Genomic DNA, 14,908 nt, shown 5'->3' with positions numbered 1-14,908 from the left:
TGAACATAAACATGTCTTCTGTCTTCTTCCTGAACATCTAAGAAATGTTTGAACTAAGCTTACATTTATGGGCCTTGCTAAATTGGTACCATATGTTTAAAATAAACTGACTCTTGAAAAGCACTTTCCCAGCATGCTAGAAGGCTGGTGACATCCACCAGCAGTGACAGAAAAAGCAGCAATGGATGGCTGGGAAAACACTCAATTCTTCATGCCTTGCCGCTGGAGCTGCCCGTTACATACCACCACTGTTGGTGGATCCTTTGAAATGCATGCTTATATGGATGGCATGGAGATGCGGGCATCAAGAAGAGGGTCTTTACACAGTAGTACACTATCAAATCTGACTGCAGCTATTTAACAGTTGGAGCAGAAAGCCTTGTTTCCAGAGGAAAGGCTCTTTCAGCTCCCTAATTAGCTTTGTTTAGGAAAGTTTTGGCATGCAAATGACATGCCATAAATCACGCAGGCTTTAATGAGTAGCAATTTGTCTTCTGGTTCCTTAAAGCTTCTCTCAATTCAGACCGTAAGAGCTTTCCCTCCCTTTCTTTGCATCCTGCCACACAAGAGCTGCAGGTGATGGAATAGCCAGGGCTGGCCCGAGCGTTTTGTGCCAAGCGCTGGCAGCGACATCCTGGCACACCCGCTCCAAACACTACTGACGGCCGTCTTCTCCCACATCACCATTCCCAGAGCACAAGACCCTGTGGGTGAGGGATGTGTCTCAAACGTAGATCCACATTACATACAAAGTAATGTGCTGCTGAAGGGCTGGGGAACCCAAAAGAGGAGCCCCAACACAGTTTTTCACTTCGATACTAGAGCGCAGCTGCTTGTTGCTTTCATCCCAAACTGCTGGCCTACAGGGCTTTATGTTTTCTGGGCTACGCCTACCCGCAAAAGAATAAGGAGCTTGCTTTTAAAATCAATTGAAAGCAAAGATTTCACACTACTACATCAGCATGGCTTGTGCTTTGTGGAGCCCAAATATCAGCTCCGGGGATAAGAACTGACAAGGGGAAACTATGGAGTTCCGGAGCAAGCTATGGCTGCAAACTCCTAAAGAAAGTTACCATAATAACATGGTAATTTATGCAAGAGCATGGCGTACAGGGTCCTGCCTGTGCATCAGAAAAGGGCCATTTGCACTGCCGATTCTAGCAAAAACACTTATGAAAAGTGTTGCTGATACCTTTATATTCCAGGTCCAAGTCCTGCCAGTAACCAAGGCGGTACGATATGCTAAAAATACCACTTATTGTCAGAACAGGCCATTCCTTACCAGTGAGTACCACTCCAGGGCTTTCTGCACAGCTGTACCCTCTCTCTCCTGTACTTCACAGCACCAGCTCCTGTGCCTTCTGTGATGCTCCTGCATTTCCTTATGAGTGGCTTGGAGTTTGGAATTCAGTCTGTGAGCATTTGGTGCAAAAACCCCACAGTCGTCCTCTCCTCATCACACACGCGTAGGCTCGGAGCGAGGGATCTATCTGCCAGCACAAATACTGAGGAGAAGGCACAAGTGGAGCTCCACACTCCTTGGGTGGCAGCAGGAACCAAACTCCTACTGCTCAAAAGCTCATAGGTCTGGTTATGTGCAATTCACCTCCTTATCTTATTCTGAACTTGAATGCCAAGTATACTTTTCCCAACAGCTCAAAAATCTAAGCTAGAAAAACCTATACGCAAGAAAACCCCTCAACTGCTAGTAAGGAAAACATTAATGGATGAAGTGATGTGTGTCTGAGCATGCTTTAAACGCCTCCAAACAGCTGCTCAGCAAAATGTGACCTTCCCCATTCACCTCAGCAGAAAGTTACCTGGAGTCTAAAAATGGTGACTGCTTTTTTTTCTTCACTCCAACTATTGTTTCTTCTCCTGCCTCTGCTTTGAACAGGGTTTCTTTCTAAGGGAGCTTTGTCTTGACGAGATTTTTGGGGTCAAGGGGAGGAATGGCTCCTCTGGGGGCCAAAACACTGCCCAGTTGCCCAGTTTACTAAGGTTGATCAGTTTAAGGTTGACAGTTTACTAAGTTGCCCAGTTTACTAAGGTTGACAAGGACAAGTGTTGTGGTTTAGCCCGGCTGGCAGCCAAACACCACACAGCCGTTCGCTCACCCTCCCCCCTCCCTCTCCGGGATGGGGGAGAGAAACGGGAAAGTGAAGCCTGTGAGTTGAGATAAGGACAGTTTATTAAGACAGGGAAAATAATAACAATAATAATAATAATAATAATAATAGTAATAATGTGTACAAAGTGATGCACAATGCAATTGCTCACCACCCGTTGACCGATGCCCAGCCTATCCCCGAGCAGCCGGCCCCCCCTCCACCCCGGCTAGCCACCCCTATATATTGTTCAGCATGACGTCAGATGGTATGGAATACCCCTTTGGCCAGTTTGGGTCAGCTGTCCTGGGTCTGTCCCCTCCCAGCTCCTGCTGCACCCCCAGCCTGCCCGCTGGCAGGACAGAGCGAGAAGCTGAAAAGTCCTTGGCTTGGTGTAAGCATTGCTCTACAACAATTAAAACATCAGCATGTTATCAGCGCTCTTCTCATCCTAATCCAAAACATAGCACCCTACCAGCTACTAGGAGGAAGATTAACTCTGTCCTACCTGAAACCAGGACAACAAGGATCTTCTCATATCTGATGTCTGCACACAGACAGAAGGCATTTTGTGGTGGAAGCAAAATCGAGCAATTTTGTCCCCACTTTTGCACCCATAAGGTTCAGCCGGCTGTTGTCTCCCACACCCAAAGTGACGAGGCAGCAGTGGCAGAAGCTGCAAGGGAAGATGTAAACCTTCTCCATGTCCCTGAGCCCTGGCATTGCTACAGAATCATGCCTCTGCATCTACCCCACCCACACCATCAGTGCATAAGTGCTTCCAGATCTGACTACAGTTGTCTGTACCCTTACTTCACTTACAGCTGCTCTCAAGAGACTTACACGAGGGACTGGCTCACACTGGGAGGAATATACATCTCCTGGTATGAGATGGAGCCAAAAGCTTTTCAATCACTGTTGGTGAATAACAGATGCAGTCCCACTGAATTGTCTAAAACATTGATACAAAAAATAAAATAAAAATAAAAAAAGGAATCACAATATCACAAAACATTGTTATATAATGAATTTGTGATACCATGCTGGGCTGGAAGGCATCTACAGGAATTTGGAAGTCTCTCTTTCTTATTACCTGAATATCATTTCAGCGGGAAGAGAGGATTAGACAAAATCCAGCCCCAGGGTAAGTCGTGCCATGGTGACAGCTGTGATGGGAGTGCCTGAATTCTTCACACACACACACACACACGCAGTCACACGCACCTCTTCAATCTCCCTAGAATGGAAACGGGCTAAAGAGAGGGTTGTGCTGGAAAGGACCCTACCTTCCAGCAATGCAGAGGGGCAGTCTTGGGCTCTGCTGGTCATTACCACTTGTGGAAGCACATATCTGACCAGCCAATGCAGATCCAGGTAAAATTTCTGGGAATTACGTTTTGGTGTTCTAGCTTGCAAGTTGCAGCTGGAGGTTACCTACTACCAAGCCTCCTTTCAAGTACTTTCGTGTATTAACAAGAGTAATTTATGATTTGGGAATTGTTTGTTGGCCTGAACCTTCTTCATATTCTCTATGGCAACCTGTTTTGGCACAACTCTTTAGCTTCATTTGGCCAATAAATTTTCTCTTTCCTCATACACATGTTAGCACAAATGTAAAAGAGAGAATATCAGAAGAGGAACCAACTGCTACAGGCTCCTACTTTGCTGGAGACCTGCTGAGCACAATAGATCCTGCTAAGCAGAACTGTAACCAAAACAAATCTTAGTTTTCTTGTGAGCTTTTTGATAATCTTAGCATAACGCGGAAGTTACTTTCTCTAAATCCTGTGGAGTCCTAACAGTGCCAGTCACTGAACAGCTGCAGAAGCAGAACACTGCTTGAAGTTCTTGATTTTCCTGCAAAGATCCAGAGAGCTTATAATGGAAATAAACGCCCGTGCTTCAATGAAATCTCCCACTTTTGGCAAGAGCTTACTTTGCAGAAGAAACTTTTCCTGAAGGCAAAAAAAACTACAGTGCTTGGAGACCAGACTTTATGTGCTGTCCTTTGAAGGGGGCAACTGTGTCCACTCATAGGAATGAATGGTCCTGATGACAAGTTGGAGAACATGTAAAATATGTAAAAAAGTCCTCCTCCAGTTTGATGGTGAAGAAGATAAAACAGGAAAAACGTTTTTTACTGATCCTACATGGAAATACCACGTTTTTTGACAAATCTCCCCCTCCACAAACCTGCATGGAGCAAGATGAGTCATTCTAAGTGAAGCTTTTTGTTTCTGGACATTTTTAACAAAAGTAAAAGACATTTGGAAACAAAAGGTGGAAGTTACACATGTAATTAGGTATCAGTCCTGGGACTGAAGTGGTGCTGTTGTATTGGCTGCAGTGCACGTTAGAGAGTTTCTTGTACTCAGTATTTCAAGTGCTCTCTTTGTCTGAATGAGAACAGGGACTTGTGTCTGTCTCCCACATCCCATCCTGTGTAGGTTTTTCTGTTGGCATAGTCTCATGCTAAAGCTGTTGCACTGTCTAGGGTAAGCAAAACCCAAACTGACCAGAGGAAAACTCTACTGCCAGGGCTTTACCTAGCAGGGGAGGCACTGTGTCCCCATTGCTTGTCTTCCTCCTCTGTACCAACACTGGCACCTAAGTTAGATTATTGAACTAGCTCAGAAAACGTGTCCCAGGGGGAGGCAGTCATGCTGAATGCTGAGCTGAGGCTCACAGTCCCACAACTGCTCTGAGGCTACACAGATGTCATCAATAACAGTGACGGATTTATATACTCTATTTACTACATGGAGAAATGCCTTTATGCTAAAGACATTTTACATCTTCCTGTGTTGCCTTTGAAGCATAGCTCTGGAGATCTGTCAGCTGGTTTGATATATTGTTCAAAGAAAAGTGATAATTCAAAATACATCTGTCTCAGTTCAAAGCTGCTGCTTGTCAGTAATTGTTTATCAGCTATATTGCATGTGAGTATCTAATTAATTTGATATCCAGTCCTCCTAGCAGGACCACATCCAGTACGTGTAGATGCAAAACTGAACTCAGTAGAGACTTCCTATACATGTCATTAGAACCTACAAACAACTTCTATTCTGGACAGTATTAAAAAAAAAAAAAGAGCCTCACAGCTTCCCTGTGATGCAACAGAAGAAATGGAAAGGATTGAGCACAGTCTTTAGGCCAAGACGAACAAACATGGGTAGAAACAACATGGATGTGAGATGGAGCAGATTTGGTGTTTGGTGCAAACATATACACGTACATGGGCACTGACTCTGGAATGAAGAGCAATAGAACTAAGTTTTCTAAATTGTCTCAAATCATTAAAATCATGCTGACACTCATATTATTATTGCTTTCTCTGAGAGAAGGGTATCCAGGCACTTAAAAAGTCTTATTATGCACCCACTGACATCTGTATCGTGCTTCAAATACCACATAAATAAGATTTAAGCTCCAGATGGAGAGAACTGGAGTCAATTGGATTTGGCTCCTAATTGCTCAGTCCCTTGTGATAACTGAATGTATCTCCCCAAGCCACATAAGTGCTTTTGAAAATTATGCTCACTGCAAGGGGTTACTGGCAGCATAGAGAAAGAGGCCAGCTACTTTCATTAAGTAATGGGAAACCCACATAAGGATCTACCTTCTACAGATCTACCCTGTGTTTGTCTCAGCTTTTATGCTCTTTCCTGTTATCACAGTTATAGGTTTCTTTGCGTAGCACAAGAACAGCAACAGGAGTTGCTTATATGCAGGCAGCCACAGCACAGAATTTGTCATTGTTGCAAATTCTTGATCTACTTACATGGGGAAACTTTATATAGAAAGGATTTGTAGTATTATGATCTGTGAACTGTAAGGACTGACACTATACACAAGGGAACAATTCCCAGAGGTGAATGAAGTGCAAGAAATAAGTATGGTAGCAGCCTTTCTCAATCCACTGAGCTCTCTCTTCTCTGCTTTGAGTCATACACTAAGGCCATCATCATGGAGGATGTATGGGTCTTTCAGAAGCCTGCTAAAATATTTCCTTTGTAGAACAGATATCCAGAGCTAAGGCCCCAGTGAAGGATCAGACAGGGTAGCCAGTGTGAAACAGATTTGGCAATTTTAAGTAAATTCTTGTAAAAGAACAGAATACAATTTTCAGCCAATACATTTTTAATACCTATAAAACTAAATTGAAACATTGGCTTGCAGACAAATGGCTTTTAAGACTAATTATTGATCTCTTCTTGATGTTCAGAAATGCTTCTTATAGATTTCACTTGTAGCATGTTCTCAGAAGTAAGTAAAGTTCAGGTTTTGCACAGACAGGGCTGGTGTCAGTCATGTAAGCCCTTCCTTGTGTGGTATGAAGGGATGTGAACAACACACAAATCTTGTGCTGGCCTTCTCCACAGAGTGCAAATTTACCTTCACGCTTTCGGTGTCAACCACTGAATGCATTATTCATATATTCATTATTTAAGCACCCTCACAACCATGTGTTACTATAAATTTAGATACTTAATGATAAAAATTGAGTCTTTAGTCATACACCAGTTGAGACTACACATTGAAGTCGATGACTGGTTACTGATGATGACCATAAACTACTTGTGATGTTTTGGGTTCTTTTACATTTTTGAAAGGGAACGGTGTGAGTCTGACAGTGTTCATAGACCATGACCAAAGTGATATTAAAATTATATCAACATTACTATATTGGCTATACATTAATTATTAATAGAGCAACATTAATATTCTCTTCTTTGGGATGCACCTGTACTAGCAAATCAGCAGTGGCAGGGAACATTTCTGACACTGTAATGCAGCGCTCTGCGGTGGTATGTATGAGACCTGCACTTTTATGGCCTGTTCAACAGCATCCTTTCACCAGCTCCACATCACAATTCTGGGCAGAGAGCAGCCCCAGGAGGCAGCCTGCATGCATTCGTCCTGCTTGGGGGGATAAGAGCTCAGTGCTACATACACAGGACATTTCCTGCCTGCTGGACTTGGTGCCAGAGAGAAGTCCCAGGCACATCTGATTTATTAGCACGCTACTACAGTCCTGGAGTCTGGTCAAACAACAGCATCTAAAGCAATGGTCCCTGATCTATGGACCTCCTCCTGACCGGCTGCATTTAAGGGAAAGTAAAGACAGTGGAAGCAGAGACCAAAGTGGAAGGTAGCTGTGAGATAAGGTGTTGGGCCACTCGGGTTGCCTGATCATTATCAGAAGTTGGAGGAAGATGAGAGGCCAGCAGCTGGTATTTAATACAGTCACTTAAGTTCAAGAGAGCCAACAGAAATAATTTTTGATGTTAATCATATTAAGAACTGATTAACTACATCAAGGGTTATTACTTTGCTTACATTTCTTACTCATTTCTCCCTTGTGCTAGGCAATTTGTTTGAGTTCCAGAAATAATCTCTCATGTTTCAGTCACAGGCACTTCCAAGATGCCAATGCTCTTGTGCCTGCAGTTTTCTCCCCACCCGTGCCCCCACTTCCCTGTGCAGCCTCTTGGAGGGTCTGTTAAGAGCATAATAACATACCGAACGGGGGGACGCGCTCCGCCTCGGTCGAGCAGATGCTCTCTTCGTGTGCCCGCCTGCCGTAGGTGGCAGAGTAGATCATGAGGAACTTGGACTCCTGACAGTGGAGCTTCAGTTCCTGGTTTTCACAGGCTGATTTGGTTTTGTATTCAGCTAAAATAGAAGCAAATAACAATATGGTAGCGTGAGGCAACTTTCTCAGCCAGACTGTTTGCAGCAAATAGCAGCATGACAGAAAACAGCTTTTCTGCAAGTTGTGCTCTCAGTGATATGTGGCACGATTACAACCAGAGGCAAAGCCAATAGCAAAGCAGAGTGTTTCCTCCAACTAAATTGTTCCCTTATGAGTATCTAAAGCCTCCAGCTCCTTTTAAAAATGAATGAAAATATTAACTTTTGCCAACCTCCTCTCCCAGTGGAACAGCCACCCCCATTCCTGCCTGATTTCCTGGCCTGCTTTCCACTACTGTTCAGTAGGAGAAACCTCATCCCTTCCTTTCATGCCCCTGAAGGACAATGTCACTTTCTGTGCCTACCCCAATGCCTGCTGGAGTGCTGAGGGCCTCAGGCTACTCACCAGTCATGGGGATGGCTGGCATCACCTGGTGCCACAGCACAGCCCCTGGGCGAGCACTGAAGAATGGGGCACGGCCTGTGTGTGCCAAGCCAGGCCTCGGCTGCATTTTCATCGCTCCACCATAGTTGGTGGGTTTCCCCGACCTGGCAAGGGCTGCTTTGAAAGCCTGGCTGACAAAGCAGCATGGACCAGGAGCCTGAAAAAAACAACCCCCTCCCTTTCTCAGGGGGCACAGGCAGGCTGGTGGCGCTCCCCACATGTTCCTGCAGTAAGGAAGCCAGTGAGATGGCCTTTTGGGCAGCGCAGCTGATCCCACCTTGGGATCTGGTTGGAGTCTGCCATCTGGCCCAAGAGGTCCCCTGCTGGCCCGAGCAGCCACTCTGCTTGTGGCATTTCACCACTCAGGTCTCCCTGGCCTGGGTACGGTCATGGCCAACCATCTTTTCGTGCTGATGAGGCCGGGGAGAAGGGTTGGTTCTGCTCCATTTTGTTGTCTTTCAGAAATGTGAAAACAGGAAAGGAGGTTCCTGAGCTAAGCAGGAGCAAAGGGAAATCTTATTGTTACTGAGAGGTGTTGCTGGAGCAGAGTGTGAGTGTCAGTGCTAGGGGAACCAGGCAGGGAAAAACTCCTATCTATTCAACAAAGGAAACATTGTTTTGTTTAGAACAGAACAGATTTTTGAAAAAGGGTTAATTTTCTTGGTAATAATCCAGTTTATTCCATTTGAACTCTTAATCACTCACAAATTTAAGTCAAAAAAGAGTATTTTTTAAGAATACTAAACCTGCTGCAGGTTGTTACTTCTGCAGAAACACCTGCCATAGTGTACACCCATGGGGATCAGGCCAAGAATACAAGAGCTCTGACCCAAGGGCTGACAGCCTAAAGCTGGGCTCTGCCTCTGTTCAGCTGTGCTTCGGGCTTGCTGGGGAGGCTACAGAACAAACCTGCGAGTGGCACAGGACACAGCAAGGGCAGGAACACAACAGAGACCTCAGCAACAGAGGGAAATGCAACATTTTTCAATAGATGAAAAACTGAGGGATTTGGGCAATTACTTAGGTGCACACCTGAAGGCAAGCAGATTGTATCATAAGCTTAAAATTATACTCAAGTGATTTCCTGAGTGAGGATGCTTCCCATAGCCAAGTGTAACAATATTGGTATCTTACCTACAAAGATAAATTTTCTGTCAAATAAATCATGCAATTTACACTGGACCTGGACTCTTCCTCAATTCTGAAGGCAGCACTCACTGTTAAATACACTTTTGACTAGCTTTTGTAATATTTGGGTCACAGAGAATATTATGCATTCATTTTACCTCACTTCCAGTGGAAAAAATATTTTAAAAGTAGCAAAGAGGAACCCAGTCCATTTTCAATTAGTAAAAGGAAGTTTCTAATGAGAACAGGTACAGCTACAATATTCAAATCTATCTACTGTGAATAATGCAGTATTGTAATATACTAAAAATGTAAACACTAAGATTCTTTCAAGTATTTTCTTTGGGACCCATTTCAGCCAGACTGGAGATGAACTGCCAGCAAAAGCTGAGCCCCTGGGCAGCTGGGGCTTTTTCTCATACATAATAGCAACAAGAAAAACAATTGAAAAAAGAATAAAATAAATGAAACCTCATTGTGACTGTCTTAATTTTTCTGATATCATGTTTGCAAAGGTCATTCTCTTTGAGGCAGGATTTGTCTCTTTTCCATACAAATGTCAATTACCTGTTTAGGACACAGGTAATTCTGCTATAAAATTAACCATGCAAGTGTATCCTCCAGTCATTAGTTTATAAATGGTAGGTAGTAAACCAAGGATCTTTGAAAGCCTTGGTCCTACTTCTGAAGCATTTTTAATACTACTTGTTATGATATCTTCTTCATCATTTGGATCCTTAACCCAAACATCTGTTATTGCTTTTCAGCTCTGTATTTCTAATAAGACATGGCTTTAAAAATAATTTCCAAGACATTTTTCCTTTTGAGCCTGGTGTGTGACATCTGATTCTGACAAATTATACTGGTCATTACATTGGCAGAAAGCACAGTGAAGTTGTAAGCACAATGGAAGGCTAAAGTAAAGTAGAAAAAACAACTTGTTATTAATCTAAGAGACTTAAAACTTAACATGGATTTATGCAAAGCCTTGTGCAGTGGCATTCTAAGCAAAACAAACAATGAAACACACAAAAACATGTTTTCCTGGTGTGGATTACTTACTAGGTTTGCATTTAAAGGAGACAAGGAGGAATTTAGTGGTCCCTGGACATAGATCAGGTCCGAAAACCCGACTATTGACAAGGAGTTGGCAGGATCTCAGGTTTTGGCATTCATCCAGTACTTTCTAGAACAACGGGCAAAAAGGATAGTCTTGAAAACAAGATATGAAGCTACAAAGCAACGACAACACTTAGCTGTACTTTGTTCTATACAGGAGACAAACCATCCCTTCACAACTTTCTGGCCATAAACACATAAAACATCTGGATCACTGGATTTAGGCCGCCTCTCTGCTGGCCTTTGAGCCACGGCCAAGTTTTTGGTAACACACTCATAGCAGCGATGTCTGTGGCTATTTAGGATGTTACCGATTCACTGTCACTTGTTACTTTTTCCTCTGCCCCCTGCCAGTCAGCCAGACCTTGCTGCATGCCACCATGGCCTCAGCAATGCCTGGGACCCCGCACAGAGGCCTGAGCATGTGCTCAGCCTCCAGCATTTCGACACATCTTCCCGATAGCATTTATGGGAATGTGATGTCCAACCAAAGCACAGTAACTCAAAAAGATGCCTTTTTAACCATTTCATCTCAATCTCCTTAAGTTTACCTGAGCATGCTCTGCAGTACCTTTATTTGAAAGAGGTCAAACGAGTGGCTTAGTGATACTCAGGCATGCCCCTAGCTTTAAGCCATATGTAGGACCTCCTGCTTAAGGGGCACCTACCAGAGGATTTCTCTTGCTTTCAGTTACACACACGATTGCCTATTTACGTGACTTGCCTCTTGATTCAATTTCAGAATTGATTTGGAAGAATAGGACAGATACACCTGTCTATCCTAAACCTGTTAGTTGGTGGGGTTTTTTTGTATGTGTGTGTGTTTTCTGTGTGTGGTGTTTTTTTGTTTGTTTGTTTTTTTAATGCTGTTTTAAGGCCATACCTACACCACATTTATTTATTTTTTTCCCAGAAATATACCATGGTTCTTACTGTTCTGCTTTACTGGGAGTAGCAGCCGAAGGACAATAGGAAGGTCACCAGCATTACACACACAGGGTCACGTGGACCTTCTCCAAGTCCAGCTAAAATACAGAGTACTCCTAATGCTTGCATTAATGTTCCCACTTCACCAGTGCTTTTGGAGCTGTAGCAACGATTGTGATAGTTAGAAAATATGAAGACATTGCCCCAAATGACCCTATGTCCAGCTTTAACCCAGTCACACAGCAAAGCATCGAGAAAAACACTTTAAATTCATCAGTGTATTTAAGAAATTCTTATCCACCTTCAGAGCCTCGTTCAGAGCAGGCTGTCTATATACTGTTTTTGTACAGCCTGGGTTGTTGTACCCATGATTCTTGATGTTTAAAATCCCAGCGGATTGCAATAAGGAGGGCATCATCTCTAGGTCACACAGCTCTTAGCAGGTGTTAACTGCAATATATTATTCTCTGATAGTTTTAGGTACTTCCATAAAATCTATGGAATTTTTTGTCTTGTTTCTCATTGGAAGGGGTCTGAGTCATATCAAGAGGCCTAATCACAAATTTACCACTGCGATTAGCACAAGCTGCACTCTTGTTTCCAGGCTCAGATAGTTGGCAGTGGCTGAATCTCTCCTGTCATCCCTGGAAGCCATCCTTCCCAAGCAGAAATGATACACATTGGCAGCACATCGCAGTGATCCCATAACACTCTTGTCTTTTTGTTCCCCTGGGTAGAAGAAGAAGACTTTCATCCAACACTTTTTGAGCATTAAGTGCACACTAAAAAGTTTAAAAGGAAAGGAAAAGCACAGTGGACAATTTTATTACTCAATTCTTCTTTTAAAAAGTTGCAAGTCATGCAAATAACTCATCCTTAATTGGGAATGCTCTAGAACAGGCCCATGAAATAGAGTTACAACTCCAGTAAGTGGAGATGGATGTCCCCTACTGAGTCACCTTCTGTTTGCACCTGAGCTGAATCATCTCCTGTGCATCTGTTTGTGTTTTCTCTTAATGCAAAGAGCAGTCATATTTTCTATCACGTTGCTGTGCAAAAACACACAACCATGAAAGCAAACAATGATACTTGTAACGAGACAGCCTGGGGCTATTAATATCTTAGGACAGATCAAACTTTGCAGTGATCCTTTTAATAGGAGGTCACTGTATAAAACGCCTGTTATGCTTCCTCTTGGCTGCAGGGCAGCATCATGCCTGATGATGCAGACTGCAGATGTGTTTCCAGAGGGAAGGGGAGGAAGGATGAGATCACTGGTACTCTTTTCTAAGAAATCAGTTTACAGGATGTGTCTCTTCTCCTTGACAGAGCCGGAACTCCCTGAGATGCAGAGCATTTGTATCTCTCACGTTTGTGGTCTTGTCAAATTGCTTTCGTGTCTTTGATCAGTGACAGTGCCTGAATGATGATGATGGTTTATACAACTGTTATTCCATGCTGTTTATTATACTCAAGGGAAAAAAAAACTGCCCAAGGAGACCTCACAAAGGCGCTCAAGACTCACAAACCCCGAATAATCCTTGGTATCTCTTCACTATAGTCAGTAAAATGACCTCAAGGATGCATCTGGTCTACTGATTTTAGTGGAGAGCTGTACTTTCACATGGCCTATAGGTCATGGCTGGAATGTCTTTAGAAGTTGCAGTACAGCATGGGCAAGTCACACTTAAAAATTGTGGCCTAATATTGTTTCTAGAGAGAGGATATTACTGCCAAACCACTCTGTAAAACTCTTCAGCTCACTAGTGGGGGAAACAGACATTCCCTGTTGACAAAAAGCCATGTGTCAGCTACAAGCACTAATGTTGCCAGCTTCATCAAAGCTTCTGTAAAGCATTTACAACAGCTTCACTGACAGAACATATTTAGATTCCACTGACAACCCATTTTCCAATGACTTACTGAATTGGGCCTAACACTGTAATTTTCACTGTGATGAAACAAGCCTTTGACAGCAGTGGAAGCCAGGCCTTCTAAGCATTGTTTAAAAAGTCTCCATGGCAGAAAGTAATAATTTATGAAACCTAAGTCATTTTATACTTTTTACATTTATACTTAAGTGGGCTCAGGAAACAAGCTATAGGGTATTCCTGATACAAATTATGTATTTATGGAAATGTAGATAGCCGTAGAAGTGCTTAGGACCTGCTGCTTAACTGTCATGGGGCCTTTTCAGTAAGTGAAGGTAGCCTCATGGTAGGAGTTTGGCTTGTTCCATGCCTATCTCATTCAGTGGGTTTGTAACCCCGATGTGTGAAATGTTTGTATCCTCTGCTGGGGAAAAGGAGGGCCTGTGTGATGGATTAAGGCTGGCCTGCTGAGTCATGACAAGTCCTTGACTAGAAGGGAATTGGTTATTTTAGGGAACATTGAGAATGGGACTTTCAAACCAAGGCTTAGAAGGAAATCTACACAGCTGTCACAATCCCATGGTGATATGCTGCTGACCAGATGAATCCTTGCAACACTTTTCATGACACACTGCCACAAACGCGATGCCATTTCATTCAACATGGTGAACACTTGCAGTTTTCATACACGTAGCCCACCGCATGGAAGCCTACAAGTGTGCTGCGCACGAGGAACCTTTACAAGATACCTGCAGGGAGGTGGGTGCCACACAGTTTATAGGTTCTGTCATCCTGGCTTCAGGCTGCTGTGTGCCACACATTTGGTAGTCTTGCCCGTAAAATGCTGACTGAATGCTTATTGTTGAATGCCGAGGACAGTGCAGACTCAAATGTTCCCCGTCGCAGGCATAGGCGGTATGATTTTGCAGAAGTTTGGTTAGGTAACCTAGAAAATATTCAGCTGTGTTACAACTAGCACAGGAAATGACAAACTCATTAGATAATAAGAAAACCACGATCAGTCTCTGGAAAGGGCATTGTAGTCAAGGTTAAATGTATGGCCCACTGCCACAGCACACGGGGCTGTGAATGGTTCAGCCTTTAAGTGCCAGTAATGCTCTGGTCTGGAGTACAGCAGGTCAGGTGGCAGTGACCCAGAGCCGCACGGTGTTAGAGATGCCACTTCACAGACAAGAAATGGGCTCAGGCCCTTGGCAGTCGTGGTTACTAACAATCTCAGGGTGTGTTTGCAGAAGGAGGAAGGACTATGGCTTGGTTTTGCGGCCTAGACTCTTCATTTGAGCAAGCTAAGGTTCTCCTTACATCTTGGCTTAAACTGACATTTCACATTTCTGTGCTCCCCGGCAGTTGTGTTGTGCACAAGTGGCAATGGAAGTGACACTGCACGGGCTACTGAATCAGGTGCCAGGGCAACTGAGAGGAAAGGTGGTCCATAAATGCTGGATGTGGAGCTGCTGGACAGACACGCGACAGTACCGTATGCAGAATTTTGTATTTACTAGTGAGTCTGTCAGTATTAACAGGAGAAGGAGAGCCTGTATGCAGCTGTCCACCTGTACCATCCGTTTGCATCTTCTAATAAGTAGTATCAGCAG

General features: G+C 43.6%; 1 protein-coding gene across 4 annotated transcripts in view; it reads right to left on the bottom strand.

Moving 5' to 3' along the window:
* Positions 1-14,908, bottom strand: part of EVA1C (eva-1 homolog C) — a 38,336-nt gene that overhangs the window by 8,846 nt on the left and 14,582 nt on the right. For all 4 annotated transcript variants that reach the window (XM_035545799.2, XM_050715990.1, XM_035545798.2 and 1 more), the window contains 3 exons: positions 14,042-14,238; positions 10,438-10,561; positions 7,632-7,784 (listed from right to left, as the gene is read on the bottom strand). In XM_035545799.2, the coding sequence (XP_035401692.1) occupies positions 7,632-7,784; positions 10,438-10,561; positions 14,042-14,238 (474 nt within the window). The remainder of the gene's footprint in view (positions 1-7,631; positions 7,785-10,437; positions 10,562-14,041; positions 14,239-14,908) is intronic.

The sequence above is a fragment of the Cygnus atratus genome, chromosome 1 (assembly GCF_013377495.2).
Source record: "Cygnus atratus isolate AKBS03 ecotype Queensland, Australia chromosome 1, CAtr_DNAZoo_HiC_assembly, whole genome shotgun sequence".
Classification (NCBI taxonomy): Eukaryota; Metazoa; Chordata; class Aves; order Anseriformes; family Anatidae; genus Cygnus; species Cygnus atratus.
The sequence above is the reverse complement of the archived record's forward strand: the minus strand, read 5'-3'. Positions and strand labels throughout refer to the sequence as shown.